Raw genomic sequence first — 20,779 nt, 5'->3', positions numbered from 1 at the left:
TGTGTGCCTTGGCGTGTCTTACCCTCCTGATGGAGGGTGTCAATGACGGTCCTCTGGACAGCAGTCAGATCAGCAGTCTTCCCCATACTTGTGATTTAGTTTACTGAACCAAGCTGAGTGTTTTTCAAGGCTCAGGAAACCCTTGCAGGTGTTTCGAGTTAATTAGACGATTCAAGTGATTCGTTGAACACCCTACTAGTATACTTTTTCATGATATTCTAATATTTAGAGATAGGATATTTGAGTTTTCTTAAGCTGTATGCCATAATCAGCAATATTAAAATAATAAAAGGCTTGCAATATTTCAGTTGATTTGTAATGAATCCAGAATGTATGACATTTTTGTTTTTTTAATTGCATTACAGAAAATAAAGAACTTTATCACAATATTCTAATTTTCTGAGACAGTCCTGTATATATACATACATACATACATACATACATACATACATACTGTGCGACACACAATGTGAGAGCTGAATCAACAAACACAGTATGTATATTGTAAGATAAATTGGGATTGGAATGTCTGTTAATAAAATTCCTCTATGCAAAAACCTAGTCACAGTACAGTATATAATGTACCGGTATACGTTATATTTTTACAACAGGCTTATCTTTTAATCATTATTTTAAATAATATATTTGTTTTTAAAAACATAAAATTACATCATTTACAGTTACAAACAAGAGTGAAAAGAAGCAATTCCTCACATTTTTGCTTTCCATGTAATTAAAATAAGTAATACATTGTTATGGATTATTTTTTGTCAATGGATTAACACAGAAATGTACCTGCACTGGAGAAGGAACATTATATGTTTCTAATAGACTGCTAAATGTTATGTATTCTATATGGTATACTTTTAGGTAGTGGTAAGGTTATTTTCTGTGTGTTTCCATGATCACTCACCTATGAAGTTGAGGTAGCCTTCTCCTCCCAGACCATGAGTGAGGAGGCGGATCATTTTGTGCAGCTGTATGCCGCGGTCGATGATGGGTGTCATGGGAGTCAGGGAGCTCATGTTGGTGTACATCTCCTTGTCCATCAACCAGAAGGCCAGAGTCTTATCCCCAACCAGAGCCTGGAGAGGAGGGACATGTTTTATGACCCACAGCAAGATAATCCACACTCTATGAAGTGGGATCTTGTAGAAAATACCTTACCTGATCATGACTTTCTGCGTAGGCTATGCATTTCTCTCCATAGCGCCTGTTGGTCAGTGTGTGGACGATATTGCCAATATCCCAGTCCTCATCCTTACACTCCTTCAGGATCTACACAGTGACAGAGAGGGTTTATTGAAAAGGCCATGATAGATGTGTAGCTGAGAGATCCATTCAGGCTCTGACGGATGTCTAAAGCTTAGTATTTCAGTTCTGGCACTCTTTCTACCTTTCGTAAGTTTACTCTGGGTTACACTTCTTTCTCAGATCAATCTCTGCTTTGACATCTCTACATCCGCACTGTGAGTTATGTCTACCTTTGAATGGTGGTAATGGAGTTTTTAATAACTTCACTACAGCCTATGGGTAGTAAGGCATCAGCCCTCTCCACCTGAGATGGGCAAGGTCAAAGCTTCTCATCCAAACGGAGGGATTCAACAATAAATTCAACCATGGAATCAATGCCCTGCCAGTGGACCGCCTACATGCAGACTTCCTGCCACGGGAGGCATTTTTACAGGTCAGAAAATAACAGGGGCCACCTAAACCAGCATCTTGAGAACATATGCCCACACAGTGCTGCTATACAGTCCTGATCACTCAAAGTTAAACAAGCAAATAAGAGCACAGGGCACAGTAAAGGTAACCACACGGAGATTATTTAATATTTGAGAGATCAGAGTATCAATATCATTCCTGAATGGAAAAAAACAGAGTTTATGCCCTCCAAGAACCACTGATGATTGACATGCTGGTTGGTGGGGGAGTTGGAGAGCACATCTCAGTGACAGGCTGGAGTCTGCTCAGTGGAATTTGTTGTGACAGTTGATTGACATGGCAGGAAACCTTTATATTACTCGCAGAGCCATAATCCTCTGAGGAAAGAAGGTAATTGTCGATCAATATGTCTGAGATGAACTGGCTGGTCCACCTAAATGGAGTCTCTCCCGCTCTATATATCACCATCTGTTCACATTCACTCTGCCTAACCTTAGCCTTGTGTGGCCATATTAGTCATTGCCAATGCCACCAGACAACCTCAGCGAGGCACATCTCATCTGCATGTGCTGCAAATTCTCGGACCTTTTAACTCCGTCTGAGCCAAGGGCGTGACCAGGGCCAGACTGTTTTACCCTGAGCAACAACCATTCGCCCTAGATGAGCTGGAAAGTTCAATGTTTGCTTTTTTGATGGCATTAAGCCAAATTAAAACATTATATAATTGAAAGAAGGTTTGAAAAGTGTGCCTCTTATTGTGCTTTTCCCCCTCTCTTTTGGGCAAATGATAACACTTGAATAATAATGTAGGCTTTTTTATCCCAATTTTGGTGGTCACTACAAATGTTATGTTAAAGACAGATGCTAAGTTTGACGCCTAATTTTAAGAACAAATTCAGACAGTAAATACATACAATAAACCAAATGTAAAGCATGACAATAGCAAAGGGGACTTATGTAAAATATTTCCCAAGAAGATCGTAACAATGTAATGTACATAGATCAAATAAAAAAACAATATGGTATATATTGAAAAGGTAAAATACTTAGCATATAAGTAAGTTAAATGTGTTAAAAAAATAATATTTTACAGTTAAAACTGTATATTAAATGTTAATGTATATTGGTAAAGGGCCGTACTACAGAGAGGTCAATAAAAGTCTTTGCATATCTAGAGAAATATGAGTCAAGGTTGGAAAATCGATTGAAAAAAAGATAGAAAAACGTAGGAGAGATAATAAAGTAGCTACAGCCAGATACACATAACCCAAAGACGGTGGAATAATATCACTGGAAATAGTATGAATTAATAATCAAGGCCAGATGGGTTGAGAGGTTTCTATTCTCAAAACAATTCAAAATGAAAAGTATTGTGTTAAGGTAGACTCAGTTAGTAGAATGATGGACCATCTATTCATATAACAGTAAACATATACATTGAAAGCGTTTCTTTCCTGCAAATAAACTGAAAATGCTACAATAGCTGAAAATAAATCAATCCTCTAAATGCTGCCTCCTATTTTCCCCAGCAGCTCAATATAAAAAGCCAAACAACTGAATCTGCAGGCTATACCCCGGAGATCATCCCCGCCGCCTCCACATCCACGTACAATCAGACACTTTACACTTCCTTATGAATCATTACAATTCAATTCAACCGCAAAAGTGCTCTGGGAGCAATTAATCTGAGAGTGGGACTGTCGGAACGGAGACAAGAGTGACTGGGTTGACGACTTCCCTACCAGAAGCTCACCCACATCAGCCCCGACCAGCCGAGCTCCCTGGCACCACTGACACTCCACTTCATCAATGATAATGAGCAGTGCACAAATCTTACTTTACAAGCCTGCTGTCAGGAGCCAACCAGAGTGCCGGGATTAATTAGGCAGAGCCAGAAATAAAATAAGAAAAAAATCTAGCGGAGCTGGATGAGGTCATCTCGCTGCCACTGACATGCTGTGGCTCCTTGAAGAGCCTATCACATGGTGCTGGGAAGGATTCAGAGGCTGTTTGGTGTAAAGCTCTTGTTTCACATTCGGTGGCTGGCCCCGAGCATCCTTCCTCTCCTGTCTTTGCAAACACAAGTACAGGTGCTGTGTTTGCATTGCTATGGGGACATCCTCTTTTCACATATACAGTACTGACCCCAGAGATGAGCAGTGGGCGACCCTCAATCCCACGGATCAAGATAATGTCTCCCTATATTTATATTTTCAAAGGCTTCTTTTGAAATGAATGAAAACCCTGGCCATGCAGATGTCTCCGCCGGAGGCTAAAAGTCACTCCTTAGCTCACCTCGCGATTTTCCTGTAAAGAGTCTAAATCCCGCAGTTCGAGTTAAGAGCATACACGGGAGGTTTCAGAGTGCAATTAGCTAATAAAAATAAAGCGGGATGAAAACTGAAATGCTGCCTTTACAGGAGTCAAGGGGAGGGTGACTTTGGCCGAGGGGGGTCAAAAAGAGTGGGCGAGCCTCAAAGGCTGCCGATGAAGCCCCCGAGTTGTTGACATAAACAAGCTGGAGTCCATCATTGCCTGCCCGCAGCCTGCATTTTATTAAGTCATGTTAATTGAAAGTGTTTCCAGTATGATGGACAGAGCAAGTGTGCGGACCAGAAATTGATTCCCCCCCCCCCTACAACTAATAAGGAGAGAGCTGTGCAGACTGATATTCTCATTCAATTAAAAATAAATGGAGGAACAGAAACACAAATCGGGACAATTGACTCGGAGGTCACTCAAGTTGAAGAGAGAAGCGGAGAGATACCGGAGAACTCTCTGCATCGCCTTCTCCTTTCCTTGCCGCCACCAGCGAGCCCTCTACTTCCTCCTACTCTAATTGTTTCAATTACATCTCAATCTATTGTAGCTGGAGGGAAGGGTGCTTGTTAAATTAGAGGGCTTTTGTAACATTATCCATTAGGAGTGACAGAATGTTATGGTCATAATCAGATCGAATCATCCAAACGTGTGCTCTACGCCTTATCTGGTCCTCATTAGGATATCTTAATTTCTCAGAGCCTGTTGTTCCTAACAGCCTTCTGCAGCCAGAAAATGAGTCATATCAATCAGTCATGCTGGGGACCAAACACAGCGTGAGGCCCTGCTTGAGGAAATGGGAGAGATTCATCGATGCGCACATGTGGATCTATAAATAAGCAAACATCCATGTTGCTCTTTCTATTTCCTTCTGTTTCTTCCTGCCTGTATGTCTGTCTTCTTGGAAGCCTTTCCCTTCTGGCTCCATGTCTCCTTTTCTGCAACAGACCTCTCACTGGAGGCTCCACTTCAGCCCATTCAAATCCCTCCCTAATTGACACTCTGAGAGAAGAGGCAAGGCTAGTTCTGAGTGCACTTCACTGACTACGCCAAGGCATATTCATATGAATGCTCCCCTGCACGGAAATACAGGCATTTTTCCACCTCTAGCTCGCCGTCCCTCCAGCCTTACAGTTTATGTGACGCCATGTTTCCGCAGGGAGTCCACAAATGTAATTGAAAAATAAAACATGGGACGACGGGAAGTATCTAAACGAATATTGCATAGCAGGCAATATTGTTTGAAAAAGTAAAAGCAGCAACCTCTCCAGAGGCGTCCCGAGGATAATCCTGTGAAACCTCTGGATATGGTGGAGGAGGCTGCGTCTCAGCTTTTGCAGGCAACACAGAGGAAGGTCAAGTCTGGGACTATGCCTCCCTCTCCACCTCTCCCTTCCTCTGCCCCTCTCCTCTCCTCCCTTCATCCTGGCTGCCGAGTAAAAACCACCGCTGTGAGAGACAGACTTGATTAACGATGCATAGACATCCCCCATCGAGAAACACAGGAAACTGTAGTGCAAGAGGATGCACGCGGCGCCGAGGTCACACACTCTGCTTTCTCACAAAAATAATCAGTAAATATAACTTTGAATATGGGCTAGTGTAAAAAATTGCCCAGCGTTATGTAAATCGTAGAGAACATAACCTATTTAGGCCTTCTACAAAGAGTATTTCCCCTCAAATATCAAAAGAAAAGTCCTCCACACACACACACACACACACACACACACACACACACACACACACACACACACACACACACACACACACACACACACACACACACACACACACACAAAAACGATGTTTTTGCCTGCCGTGTCTCGCCTTAAATTGAAATAAAAAGCAATGTTAGTTTTGTTCACAATTTGTTTAGTTAGTTTACCTTATTTTTTTCTCTCACACACACACACACACACACACACACACACACACACCCCTTTGCAGCCAGCACAGACAGACACATCTCCAGAGATAACCTGCTGCTTGCCTGCTTTGCTACAAATGTGCTCTCTGAAGTATTGCTTGCTTATTTTATAAAACCACAGTGTTTGGCGATGAATGTGTGACATTTTTACTAATACAGGCTTTGAGGAAACACCAAGGGGATCAAAAAAATACATTAGGAGTTGAACCGATCCAGAGCACATCAAATCCATGGAGTTCTCCAATAGAGTCAAACATTGCTCCAAAACAAGGTCGGAAAAAAGTTCTGCTCATGTACGGCAGGACATTAGACATCACAGCAAGTTTCAGATAAGGAAATACATGTTATATTCTTTATTTATCTCTGCATGGCTCAGTATGAATGCACTTATGTCTGTGCTACTCCTCGAAATCAGCATCACACAAGTATGGACTTTCATATCTGGTGGCTGCGCAGTTATCAACAATGTTTTCCCATTGTGGGCCATTAAATACTTTCACAGTGGCAGTTTGGGCTGAAGAGCAAGCTAAAGGGTGCTTCAACTGTTGTTGTTGAAGGACGGAGAACATTTGGCGCCCAGAATTTCCCATCTAGTCTGAAGCAGCGGTGGATATTAATGCATCACTGATATTACATATTCAAGTTTTTCCTGCTGTTAAAAAATAAAATGTATTTGTACTATTGTCATTAATACTGCATGATACTGGGACCACCATGTAAATGTTCTAAAAATCTCTCAGGTATTTAGATATTTTATACTGTATGTACGTATATACCCCTTGTTTACATTTGATCTGAAATAGAGCAGAGTAAAGAGCGCTACCGTATGCTGTGTACACCATAACTGATGTTAACCTTGAACAAACAGAGAAAAATTGACAGTGAATAAAACTGGTCAGCCCAAAACAGCATTTACCTACAATACTTCACTCTTCCAAACCGGTTTGTCCTAAGTACATAGCATACAATATAAGTTAAACTCAAGGTAAAAGACCATGTTATTAATATGTCAAACAGTTATGACTCTACTGCTATAGTATAGGACAAACACAACTAAATTGAAGCAAATAAAAAACAACGATAAGGTAATTTAAGAGAGCAAAAGAATAAAAGCAATAAAAAGCAGACTTCACATTATATTCTTGTAAAAGCTTGTCCATTTCAGCTTTATACACTGCTATGACGTATCTTCGTAGATCAAACTAACAAAACTCCATTCGCACTGAGGTGAACACAGACTGTAAAGCCCCATAAAATTAGCACATAATGTTCGGTATAATAGCCCCTTCACAAATAACACTGTAAACATTGATAAGTTGAAGTCACTAAATGAATGTCTGGATTTCAGGACTATAAACTGTCATTCTCAATTGCCATTCAATATAATATATTCATGTCAAATTCATAATGTTTCAATTTAAAATAACATTTTCCAAACGTCTCCACAGCTTACTGTGCCTGCTGTATGAGTGGAAAAGTTGACCCTTTATTCTTGAATGTCATTATAGCTCAAATGATCCTCTCTACTCGTGAATGAGTGGAGTCTGATAAACGTTCAGGGAGGTTTGTTGTGGAGAGTGTCCCTGATCCTCAGCTGTTCTGATTGTCTACTGGTTGGGAACAATTAACAGAGCATTGAATTCAAACTCCATTATGTAAAGCCACCCCAAGGACAGACATTACAGACGGAAATGTGAATCAAAGTGAAATGTAAAAGGTGAATGTCAGCCTATTCAAATCCTACACAAAACAAAATACAACATTAATTTCATCTTGGAAGAGTGACTAGATGACCTTTAAGTTAACATGCGAGGCTTGTCTTTCTTTTACTGCTTTTATTTTTAATAACAGTTGTGTCTCTTCCATCATTTATTCATAACTCTGTCTGAAGGGATACATAATGACCTTCCCATTGCATGCACAGCAGGTAGGATTAAGAAGGGAAAACAAGAAAAATAAATTAGCACTGCTTTAGAAAAAGCACAAAGACCTTCATCAGTTTGATTTAAAACAAGAAAGAGCTATTTAATAGCTAAAGATGTCAAGGATATAAATGTGGCCTGTCTAAATCTGTGATATGATTAACTTTGAATGTGGCATTATGACTGTAGAACTAAAGGTATTTTACATGTTTCTTTGAAATGGAATTTTGTTAGCTCCAAAAGATATAGATATATATCACCACTTTTTTCATAGTCCTTGTAGTCAGTATGAATCGGTTTGGACTTGCATTATATAAAACCTTTTTTATGTATTATTCTACTCTAAATATTATATTTTTATATGCGTTTTTAACATACTTTTTTTTTTAACTTATTACTTAAATATAAATTAATGTGAAGCCCATTGAGGAGTTGAGGCAGGTTCAAGAAAATGAAAGTTTTATATTATAGAACATCAGAGTTTAACAAGGCAGTCCACAAATATTGTAACATAGGCGTGTGGCGCAGTGGCCTACTGCGTTGGCGTTTGGATCAGGGGGGCACAGGTTCAAACCCCACTGTAGTCAGCATGTCTTTGTGTCCCTGGGCAAGACACTTCACCCCAAATTGCTCCTGTGGGGATTGCCCACAGTATTGAGTATGGAAGTCCCTTTGGATAAAAGTGTATGTAATGTAATGTAACATATATAATAGCTTTATATATAATAAGAAAATTATTGAATCTAATATGTTATAGTACAGTATCTTTATTATTGAACCAAAGGAATTCATTTCAGTACAGCAAGCAATCTATGCCCAGTACTATCAATGTTTAAATGTAGTGAACGCTAAATAAAGTAGTATAATATAATATAAAATATAATGCAAGCTAATGCAATAACATCACCCAATACAAGTTAACATAATTGAATATTTATTTGGCAAAGAGTAAAATCAAAATGAATATTTTAAGCTTCACAAAGATAGTCCATGATTGTACCATTCAATAATCAATTCAGATTATTATGCAATTTAGTCCATTGTGCAGGTTGTTGTAGTTTCTTGTCAATGACTGTATTGTGCAGGTGTAAAGAAGAACCTTTCCGAGCATAGAAGCACTTACAGTGAGCTCCTATTTTAACTACAGTATATGTTACATTGAGTTTCTATGTGTATTCAGGCATCTCCGCTGTATAAGTTACAACAAAGCACAACAGCGTACAAACACAGGGCAACCTCCTCCTGTCACTATATTCCTTGAGATGTTATGCTCTTGATAGCTTCTTAAAAGGCTCAGATGCTTAGCAACTGGCTCAGCTGTAATATAGCACAAGAGTGTTTAATGCCTCCTAACATGCCCTGTCATTGACTTTGTCTTTCATCCCCGTTTACAGCCTCCAGTTTCTTCCCTGCGGTATAAAATGTTTTGATTCCTTTCATCGGTGGCCCTTTACGGACTTAAGGAATACAAATACTTGAAGAATGGATACATATTTGAACTTAAAAGACCCCTTCAAAAAAGGTAGGGAGACACCACTTTTTTCTTCTTGTTTACTATGTCATTAATCTGAACCAGTTACTTTGCTGCGTAAAATAAACTGAATGATTGAATTGAGGAGAATTTAACCAGCGTGACGGTATTCACAAAAGTTATATGGAGCCCAAAAGTTTGACGGTATGTCTGTATTTATGAAACATTTTTTTTAGATATTAAATAAACTTGGAGCATGAATAAGAAGTAAATCATGTTACCTGAATCCACTTGTCAGGAATGGCCATAGCCAGTCGGTAATCAAAGCCAAGTCCTCCCTCCTCCACTCCCCTGCAGAGAGCAGGCATTCCTGACACATCCTGCAGAGAAGTCACACTATTTCATTTCACATCCTCCCTTTATGTGCACACGTTTTTTTCCCCCATAAGTCTGCCAAGATCACACCAACACCACTCTAAAACTCACACATTAGAGGGCAACAAATCCTACATCACAGGCCAAAAAAAGAGTGACATCCCATTTTATTTTGCTCTACTTCTTAATTACACCTAAGAATAAGTAAGTAATCTATGCCTAACTAATAAGTGCTCTTAATTAAGAGTAGCTTTGGGCAGTAAGTGGATGCTGAAGGTGTGTTTTTACCTCTGCAACAGTGATGCAGTCGGGATACAGGGTATGAAGTATGTGATTGGCAAGCATCAGGTAGACCAAAGAGTCTTCATCCACCTGTGGGCCAAAGTACTCGCTATAGTCCCCTGAGAAGCCTCCGCCTGAGGAGTAAACACCCACACATTCAACACTCATGTTTTCCACTTTAAAAAAAAGAATGAAGGTTTTTTAGAAGTGTTGATACTGTTTTACTTTCTTTCTAAAAAGTCCTCAACAATAAATCATAAAAGTAATGCTCTTTCAGTTTAGAAACTATGCGTTGATTCACTCTCCTCTCAAGTGCTGCACAGTAAGATGCCACTTTAGAGGTTGTAAACAAATATCAGTACTTGTAAATAATACAAGTACTTGTAGGATATTAAAAGAGAGTTATGATACACACATTAACATAAAACCTTGAGTATTATTTCTGGTGTTTTTGTCCCTTTTTATATCTGTTGCTCCCAGAACAAGAATTCAAAATGTATGCAATCACCACAAAGCATTAGGTGCATCAAGAAGTCCTGACATACATGCTTAATGCATTTCCTTGCAAAGTTGAACATGTATTATGCATACTTGAATCCATGTTAACATTAACAAGTTGTCTTGATTGATTCATCCTTTTGCTGGGACATTGATATGCCAACAACTGTTCATCCTTTTAAAAACATGAAATCATCGCTTCATTTGATTGGCTTTCCTCAATGAATAATTGCTTGAAATCTGTCAATCAGACAGCATTGTAGCAGAAGAAATGGAACACTTCAGTCAGAAAATCAACCCTATTCGAAAATACTTTTTAGGAACATGTTTTGTCAACAAGGCTTTAGTGGCTGTTCTGCCTAGTTTATTTCTTTTTTTTTTTCACTCAACTGCATTTATATATAAAATATAACTTGGAAAATGTTTCTAACTGTGGTTAATTCATGGGGCAAGAGTTACAGTTTTGTGACCTTTTATTTTTTTATTGAAGCAAGATTTTCAGGCATGATGTCTGGGAACTGTCAAACCTCTCAACAAAACTCCTTATTCTTAAGTCTCTGGTACATACAACACTGCATGTTTCAAAAGAGAGGATGATGACATGCTTTACACACACACTTCAGTCCTGAAGTACAAGATGCAAACAAACCAAACTTACCCATGCCATGGTGATGGTACAGCATAGAAGTAACACCATCAAATCTGAAGCCGTCAAAGCCGTACTCATCCATCCACCATCGTAGGTTTGACAGAAGGAACCGCAGCACTTCCCAGCTAGCAAAACACACAAACAGACACACACACACAAACACTCAAGGTCAGATCAACAAGAAGCTGTGAATTATTCACACATCTCATCATGCACTTTACACACCAGAAATTAATTTTCACCGCTACAGGACATTCCCATATTGATATCCAAAGCTCCATTATGTTGGAGATGGAGTGTCAGTGACAGGAGATGGTGTTTTCATTAACTACACATTAGAGAGGGCGGCGTCTGTCACGTATCCCGTTGTCAGGATTAGTAAATCAGTGGTTTATTTTTCAAGTTTCCCGATTTCCATCAGACCACTCGCATGACCACTGGGCAAGCATTTAGTATAACCCGGCGCATCCTGAGGTATTTGAATTGATAGGATTTCATGCTACAGTTGGGTGAACACCATGCTTACATTCCCTTTGGCAGAGATGGCAAAAGTACACACATCCTTTATTCAAGTAGAAGTACAGATACTCCTTTAAAAAAAATACGCTGGTAAAAGTAGAAGTACTGACTAAACGTCTTTACTCAAGTAAACGTAAAGAACCATGTACTTAAATAAAAAGTACCCATAACTACCAACTGTTTTAAAGAGTACCTGACCTCCCTTTATATTAATAGAACAATAATGTCATTGTTAGCTAATGAATGTTTCCATGCTGAACAACGGCAACATGACAACGTTTTCATTGTTCCCTCTTCTTTAGAGAAGACCAGGAAATTAAGGATACACAGATCGTGTTAAAAGGCACGCAGTGACTCTAAATAATAATGATCACGCCACACAGATTAAAACTAAAGTAACAAACCTGTTGTAAATGAAAATGTAAGAAGTAAAAGTACAGGTATTTGTGTTAAAAATGTAAGAAGTAAAAGTAAAAAGTTGTCAGAAAAATAAGTATTGGAATAAAGTACTGGTACCAGAAAAATGTGCTTAAGTACAGTAACGAAGTATTTGTACTACTCTGCCGTTTGGCAACCATCTTCAACGTATGACGAGCTCCTCTGTCCTATGAGAGAGCGCAAATGCTCCTACAAACCAGAACAAGCTACCTTAATATGAAGTGTAATTTAATCTGGGGTTTCTATGGCCCATGGTGTTCTAAAAATCATGACAATGTTCTCTGCGCCTGTTGGCTGAGCAGCGCTGGAGGAGACTGGAGGAGGTGGATTCCATAAATGGCCCTGGCCCCCGTTTTTGAGCAATGGGAGAGTCATCGGGATGTGAGCAGCCACTCAAGGCAAAGTACACTACGCACCTCAACTCTTCCCGCTTTAGTGGCGGGTTGCCATGGAAACACCATTAAAACTTAAGATTTGGTTGTCTCTCTGCAGTGTGCGTAATGAGCACCAAATTAAACATTGTACACATGGACGTCGTGCTGGAAAGCAGCAGCGAGGCACAGTGGTTTCAGGCCAATGACACATGCATGACACTTGATTAAACTGTGCTCTCCGTACACTCAGCTCTAACCATGGCTGTAATGATGTGTGTCTGGTGTACCTGGATGTATCGAAATACATTTTCTATTTTTGTGAGAAGATGCTATCCATGGCATTTCTATGAAAAAAATAAAGGATCAGTTAAAGCAATACAGGACTTGGACACTTAAGTTATTTTTCACAATTTATTTTGATTGGATTTGAAAAAAAATAAAATAAAATACAAAACATTGCCTTATAGGAAATTGTGAAAACTATTTGTACTATGTACTCTCCATGCCTAGATATAATGGAGGGGTCCACAAATGATGCTGTTGAGAAAAGGCTGAATTTGAATGATTTGCATAATTTTAAATGTAAATTGATAATGAATGATTTTTTCTTGCTTCTTGAATGTAATTGTAGCAATTTACAAACCTCATTCAGACCCTAAATTACAAAAGTTAGACACAGAATGTTATTTAGGTTTATTTTATTCAGTTGTGACACCACACTGAGGGGCAATCCAACATGTTTTGCTTCAATGATGCAATTTCATCATGTCAGAAAGTCGGTGAAGCAGCGAGGAGTCCCAGATTCATGCTTCAACAACGCTTCAATAACATCTCAAAGTACAAAAATCCATCCAAACACTACACAACCCTCGCTCTCAATAACACCTCCTCTTTCAATCAGATAATTGATTCCCCCCTCTGAATGCTCCGACACTAAATGCTAAAGATTACATTCTCTATGGCAAAAGACAAAATCCAATGTATTTTTGGCCGAGTAAGCCGTGACACAAAAATACATATGAATGCTTCGCCTCCTGTGCTCCATTCCTCAGGGATGACCAACCTCAGCACTGTTTGACAGGTGTGAAGCTGCATGTTACATTGGCGCTTGCTCCTTCCCTTGAGGAAGAGCACAAGGGAGCCTGCTATGATCCGATATAGCAGCCTGGCTGGGTGGTCACGCAGACCCTGTGATAAATAGATTAGGTCCTCCACTCCACTGCGCAGAGCCAACAAAGGCTCAGACACAATGTATCCTCATGGGATGGAGATAATAGCCAGTGAGAGCCAGAGGCCCAGGATGAAACCATACTGCCACATTAGGACCCACAATGCCATTCATCATCAAGTCCAATTACAGTGGGAAAGTTAGATCTTTATACTCGATGCAATACGCTGCTTATCTATGCAGCTCAATTAAGTTATCATTCGGCCTGTGGTGTTGATACAAAATCAAATTGTATCTTACACTGTCCTCATGCTAAAGCACAGCAATGACAGTGCAACCTGGTTAGGGAGCTCTAATAGAGTAAAGCTCTAATATTGCTGCTTGTAGAGTCAAATAAGGTAATCTATCATATGTGTCGTTGTTTTTTTACTGCAAGTACACACTGCTACAAAAGCCCCTGACAAGTCAATACAAATAACACGATTTGTTCACCTCACCTTCATGCTTAGTTGCTCCTTATCAGAGCTCATTTCCGCCTCCAGCTGAACATGACTGTGACCCATATTGTGGTATATGTGTTCTGTTGCAGCAGAGCAGATATGGAAGCATTCTGCCTTTCCACAATTCAATTTTGCATAAGGGGTCAAGGCATTTGTCATGATGGCAGAGAAAAAGATTTTAGTCCCTGTTTTCACAACATCACAGGTAACTGCAGATAAGACCAAATAATTTAAAGAAGCTGACAGGTCATTCCACAAGAAATGTGATGCTCAAACAACGATGCTCGACAGCCAGATGGATGGTGTGCATTTGTTGCACCAAAAAGGACAAATAAGGTGCCTCATTTAAGGCATTACAAACTTTTCTCCAATCCCTGAAGCCATTAATGCATCCAGGACAGAGAAATTGACAGGAGCGACACCTGAAATGAATTTGCAATTCTTGGTTGAGGTTTGAATTATTTATTTATTCAGTCATGGAATAATTCATCCAGCTTGTGGTGGGTACATTAAATACACATATGCTGCACCGCAGGTCCTTGAAGGATATGACTTGCTGATGTTGTATAATGTCTTTGCTATTACTTTTGTGAATAAAGATAGACATTTTAAATTGTGTTAGGTGTCACATATCCTTCCTTTAAATCGGCCTTAGTCTGGTAAAACAAGGTTCCTTCATCCTATCAGCAACTTGTGTCTGAAAATACAAATATGTATAAGAAAAACAGCTTTATACGGCTGTATCACATAAGCAGTGCTGTAGGCAGTCTGGTGATGCTGGCTGCCTGGCAGGGTAAACTCTCATCTAGCTTCCTGACAGACTGTCCCTGTGTTGCAGTGCTTTGTGTCAGATATCTGCCATTTGTCTGGCATTCTTAAGGCTGCCTGGCATCTAGTTGCTTTCGCTCGGCATCCAGGGATATTCTGCTGCCTGTGAAACTGTTTGTTTAGCAACCTGTAATTAGTATCACCTTGTACTTGCTGCCTTCAGAATTCAATTGCAGTGTGGCAGGCCAATTCTGCCCCCACTGAGTTTTCCCTGGAGGGCTATATTTTAGTTTTGGAGGATATCTTTCAAGGTGGATGTTCTCAAAAAAACATCTCTTTTGAAAAAGAATGACCACTTTTTGATATAATAATCGGTATGTATCCAAAATTATAACTGGACATTTAGTTAGCTGGATGGTAAGGGTGACCAAACCCTTACCCTTAAGGGTATTAAGGATAAAGTATTTTATCCCCTGTGCAATACATTTATAAAAGCAGAATAATGGCATTGGGAATCACTTTCGGTTTATACATGTATGTGCTTTCTTTAATTATTTATTTGATTTATTGGCTTTACCTGCCCATTCAACTTTTGTATTCTGTCTATTTGTATATTTTGTGCATTGTGCCTTTGCTGTACCTGAGCAAGGGGTACAACAATCCCTCCGTATATTCCCCAAAAACTTGACTAAAGCTGAGATTTGATCAGCTATAACCAAATAAAACAATAAATAGTGATTGTTATGAAACATGATTCTAGTGTTGCCCACATATACTGTAGTTAGTATGTATAGAACACATATTTTATGGCTGTTGGGCAGTAAGGGATTATTATGTTTACTACGCCCACCATGGCACCATGACCAGAACCACCATGCAACTCCCCGGTCCCAAATTTCACTCATTCTCATCTGGTCACCCTATGGCTGGCCAACACCACCATCTCAAGTTGCAATATGCCAACAATTTGCTTAATTACAAAAAGAGATGGATCAAAACCTTCTGGTCATGTGGGCGGGTGCAGCCTTACAGGCTTAGCTGAGGGAGTAACAGCCCCCAGGGTTGGTGAAATAGAAGAGCCACAGCAGATGACATTTCAGTATTAGTGACTAGTATGGGATTTGAGGCCAATTGAAGTCTGCTTGCTTTCTAGCTTCATTATTTGGAAATAAAACATTCACTAGCCAGATTTCGCAAAGCTTGAAAACCATGTAAAAATAATTTCTCAGTATGATGCGAAATAAATGAGAAAATGATTGATTCAACATCTCTCTCCACTGAAAATAAATCTACTTATTTAAGGTCATTGCCTTCTGATTAAAATTGCAGTTAGCACTTAAACATGTCTTTATTGAAAATATAAAATGTATTTTCAAGAGGTAGTTCATTTCATCTCAAACGCTGACTGCAGAAAGGTTTTTGCACATATTACTGCATGGTACTTTTTTGCCATTTGTCACATAGTTTTAAAGGGGTGAGGGGCATGAAGGTGCAAAGCTGCTATATGTTCCTATCCACTGGCTCCATCCAGCACCTAGTGGAAGCACCACAGGGAGCTCCAAGCAGCCACCATGCACACCTCCAGCTAAGCTGAGCTCATTAGCTGGAGCTCACCAGAGGGGAAAAACAGATTTTCTCCTTGCTGTGTGACTTGATGGGGCAGGGGAATAACTCATGGGTACTAAATACTCAAATGACTGAATTTGGACTGAGTTGACATTTCAAATGTGAGTTTATTGACCGATGAGACAGCAGCCTGGCCACAACTACAGTCCAAAGTTGGCCCAAGTATGGAAGGTCCAAAGGGAGGAAGCGATCAATTTTCTTTAAAATGAAATCCTGACATTTATCATTTTGAAGATTCTTTGCTTTCCTAAATGACTTTACTGGTTCAGTTTTAATATTTATATCTATCTATCTAAAGACTGTTTATCTGGCACACTGTAGGCCCAAAATCTAAGAATACAAAAAGAAATAGTTCTCACACCGTTAAAAGTCATGCCAATGAAGAAATATCTGCTCCATAATTTGTTCTATTTAAGATAAGTGTTATTGTACTGTAAAATAAAGACTACAATATTATACATGACTAGCTTTTCATAATGAAATGTATACCCCGGGATAAGATCCTTTTTATAGGAGTGAGAGTAGGGTTACATAGACACAAAAATGTACTATGATCAACGGATTTAGCACAATATCATACATGAGAGAACATAAATAATTTGATTCTGCTTTATTTGAGCCCTCATACAGTATAACATACTTTCAATCCAAGCAGTGCTAATCTCATTCAGTGAGTGTCTATAAACTATCTTTTGTCCTCATTCATTTAAAATCAAATGCAGCACAGACTCACAGAAATATTCACTATCTATAATGCCCCATCCCCACATCATTAACACATATTTGAACATAATAAAAAGACACGCATAGAATAATCTTGTCAAAGAGAGAATTATTGCTCCTTGGTCCTCAAACTCAGAGCTGATGTGTCAGCATGAGAACACGGAGAAGAGTTAAGAAGAGTTTTTTTTTTTTTTAAAGCCTGGCCCTGGGCCTATTTTTCATATCTTAAGAATTCACACAAAGATTGATGAAAAATGGATGCAAATGATCCTGAGAGAGGTGGGGGGATTACAGAACAAGCCCACATCAAGCTTTTTGGAACCCACACATCTGAAGGCCCTGAGCTGCAGAAAGGCTCCTCTGGCTGCCAACCCCGAACACGCTGAATCAACCACTGGCTCCATTCACTCGGTCACCGTCTCAAGGTGACTTTGACATCTTTGAAAAGGTTTATGAAGGAAAAAGGTGCTAACAAATAGTGCAAAAACCCATCTGTTTGTTTTGTGCACATCCTCATTACGGAAATAAAAAAGTATTTATCCAATGGCCAATTGATTTACAAGTAAAATACCCTATTATGTTTCAAGGACATTTTTCAGCTGAAATGCTCCAAACAAATAATGTATTACCTATTCCTCTATTATACCAAATGATTCATCCATTTAAACTATTTAGTTAGCAGACACAAATGCTCCTTATTCCTAGAACCTCCTGACAAACACCAACCAAAATGGCAGCAAGGGTAAACGCCTGCAGCATGTGTCCTAAAATGCAGACACATTTCACTCAGGCAACTCCAGGTACCAGTTGGATAGCAGGCCTCTATCTAAACAGCATTCTCTACAGAGTGAGCTGAATGTTTTATGAGGCAAAGTTGAAGAGAAACACATACAAACTAAACAAGAAAAAAGGCTCTCCTTGATAAAGATGCAGAAGTGAAAGTGGAGCAGAAGAGGCAGCATCTTCGCCTCGATAGCCAGTATCAGTAAGCTTCTGTCAACCTAATAAGAACATCATGGTCGGACTGTGATGGCTGATAGCGCTGCTGCTTGATTAAAAGCAGCCTGTGTTTCACACTAGGATCAGGGCTAGCCTCTGAGGTTCATTTCCTTCCAGAGGGGGTAGCAAAAAATCTTGACACGACCAAACAAGCGGTGAGAGGCAGAGAAGACAAATGAACCGGCTGTGACATTGCAGCGCCCCTTTGGGCTTTTACAAATGACTCTTCATATGCCTCCCAGTCGCGGCACATGTCTGCTTCGTATCTAATGAGTGCTTCGGATATGAGGAGAGTTCAATAAGTAATGAAAGAAGAACCTTGTTCTCTTATTATAGCCCCCTTGCCTGACACTAAACATTGTATAATGTATTAGAAACTGCTGCACCACGACACACGCTTATTAAAAGCGAGCTTGAAAAGAGGCATTTGATACACTCAACAGTGGCTGTTCCTCTTTAATGTGCTCTGGGATCATATTCTGGGTACAGAGGCAAGAGAAGAGACGCTTAATTAACAGGGCCTACAACAACACCAATCAATATTTTTGGTGTACACTAAGCACCAGCAGAGCCTGCAGACTTAAGGCCTTCCAAGTTTTCCCTCACACTTTTCTAATTAGCTGAACATATGAGCTTTGCCAAAGACTGCCAACACTGAAACATCAAACCATTACTCATAATGCATTAAAATTCAACACCTGTCTGGCCCAATGTGTAAAAGGTAAAATCAAGAGCATTTGAGGAAACTTACATTCACTATTAATAACCCATTCTACGCCTTAGGAATATCAGATTAACAGCAAATCTGACTGCATGGCCATTTTGGTGAGCGATGTAATCTGTCATTTTTAGATCATGTCTCGCTTTTGACCTTGAACACATCACGCTTTATCAGATAGTCTGAGTGAATATAAAGAGTGGTATGTCATCTCCTATTTGGACTCATTTATCAATCCCTTCATATGCTGCTAATACATTTTTATTATAAATTGTGAAGCCCCTAAATATTAGGGCTCATTCATCAGCCTTGTTTTCAAAGGTAAACATATCTGATGCAGCAACGGTTCTTTTTAAGTCTCTTTCATGAGTTTAGTATCATATGTAACATTTAAATGCAGCTTTTAATCCCCATAGTATAATGTGGAGTTGAAATTGCTGTGATCAGTAGCAGTTTCCTGGCTTTTATATTCTGGACCCCACTAAAAGGCTCTGAAAAAAACTGAATGTCGGATTTAATTGCAATAAAATTAGAGTAGCATCAAGTCAAATACAAAAGGAAAGAAGTCCCGCCGTGCTGGTGTAATGCAGGTGTACAGTGACTAACACAAAATAAACAGCAGGTACGTTAGAACTGCTACTGTGAAGCAGGAAGAAATTAGAATGTGAATTTTTTTTACATAGCACAACTTTCTTTATACAAAAGAGCTTATGTAATAAGAAACTTCTAGAAAATACTTCATGATGAGTTGTTATTGCTCAACTTAAATTGCGGTTTGCAATACTAATGCCATAAATAGACTTCATGCAAGTTTAAACCATACAGTATGCTTTGATTCAAATCACCAAACCTATCCATGCACAACATGTTTTGATGCAGATACCTAATGCTAAAACAGTTGGTGTTGATTATACATCTTAATGTGAAGCATACATGAATAAATGTCTTATTACATTTTGACCAACATATCTCATATAAGTTTATTTTAAAGTTCAACCTTTTAAAGGTCCCCTATAATACTGTTTTTCTTCAATATATTATAGGTCTCATATACATACAAACATGTCTCTGAAGTGTTTGGCTGAAATACCAAACAGATCATGCATTGCAGCATCCCATAAACCCTTCTGTTTCAGCCTCGTTTCAAATGTGCTGATTCTCTGTCTGTTACTTTAGATGAAAATAAGGAGCCACTCTCCACGCCCCTCTGCGTTTAAAAGAACAAAATGGTGCTCTAGGTGGAGATTCAGGTGATAAGGTGGGGAGGTGTTACCTTGGTTGGTTATTGGCTAATGGTTACACAAGCCAAAAATTCGTTATGACATCATAAAGTGGCCAAAATCTGATCAAGCTGATTTTCAGACAGGTTTTGTATATAAGATGAATCAGGACGACAAAAGTGGTGCAAATATTTTTTTTCCTGAAACTTTCAGAAACTCTTTACACAGAGGGGACACATGTTATGTATTAAAAGACATGAAAAAGTGGGATTTTTGCACATAGGTGACCTTTAAGGACTGGAACATCTTGTGCATTCAACCGAAAGCCATACATACTGTACCAAAACAAACCTAAAGATGATGTCACAGTAAACTGTTGAATCAGACGGTGGGTACGCCTTGAGTAGTTGACAAGAGCGGCTGTCCCACAGCTTTGTGCTCCCCCCCTGGGTGAGAGTGAAGTCACGAGCGGAGCCGTCAAGCGTATCAGCGTTCCGAGTTCGTGAGGCGGCTGTGAACGACATCCAGCAGCACAAGATTGCCCCAGGCGAGTCCTCCGCTGTTCTGTGAGGGCCGTGGCTGTGGAACGACATCAGCAGCACCAACAATGCCCATCGA

At 39.4% G+C, this 20,779-nt stretch overlaps 1 protein-coding gene across 1 annotated transcript in view; it reads right to left on the bottom strand.

The window, feature by feature from the left end:
- The window catches only part of LOC104950372 (1,4-alpha-glucan-branching enzyme-like), a 36,345-nt gene extending 15,637 nt beyond the window's left edge, over positions 1 to 20,708 (bottom strand). The window contains exons 1-6 of the mRNA XM_010776890.1: positions 20,560 to 20,708; positions 11,118 to 11,233; positions 9,968 to 10,095; positions 9,586 to 9,684; positions 1,168 to 1,278; positions 914 to 1,085 (exon numbers count right to left, since the gene is read on the bottom strand). Of these exons, the coding sequence (XP_010775192.1) occupies positions 914 to 1,085; positions 1,168 to 1,278; positions 9,586 to 9,684; positions 9,968 to 10,095; positions 11,118 to 11,190 (583 nt within the window). The 5' untranslated portion in view covers positions 11,191 to 11,233; positions 20,560 to 20,708. The remainder of the gene's footprint in view (positions 1 to 913; positions 1,086 to 1,167; positions 1,279 to 9,585; positions 9,685 to 9,967; positions 10,096 to 11,117; positions 11,234 to 20,559) is intronic.
- Between the last annotated feature and the right edge of the window lie 71 nt (positions 20,709 to 20,779).

Source organism: Notothenia coriiceps, unplaced genomic scaffold, assembly GCF_000735185.1.
Source record: "Notothenia coriiceps isolate Sejong01 unplaced genomic scaffold, NC01 NC01_scaffold00017404, whole genome shotgun sequence".
Taxonomy (NCBI): domain Eukaryota; kingdom Metazoa; phylum Chordata; class Actinopteri; order Perciformes; family Nototheniidae; genus Notothenia; species Notothenia coriiceps.
The sequence above is the reverse complement of the archived record's forward strand: the minus strand, read 5'-3'. Positions and strand labels throughout refer to the sequence as shown.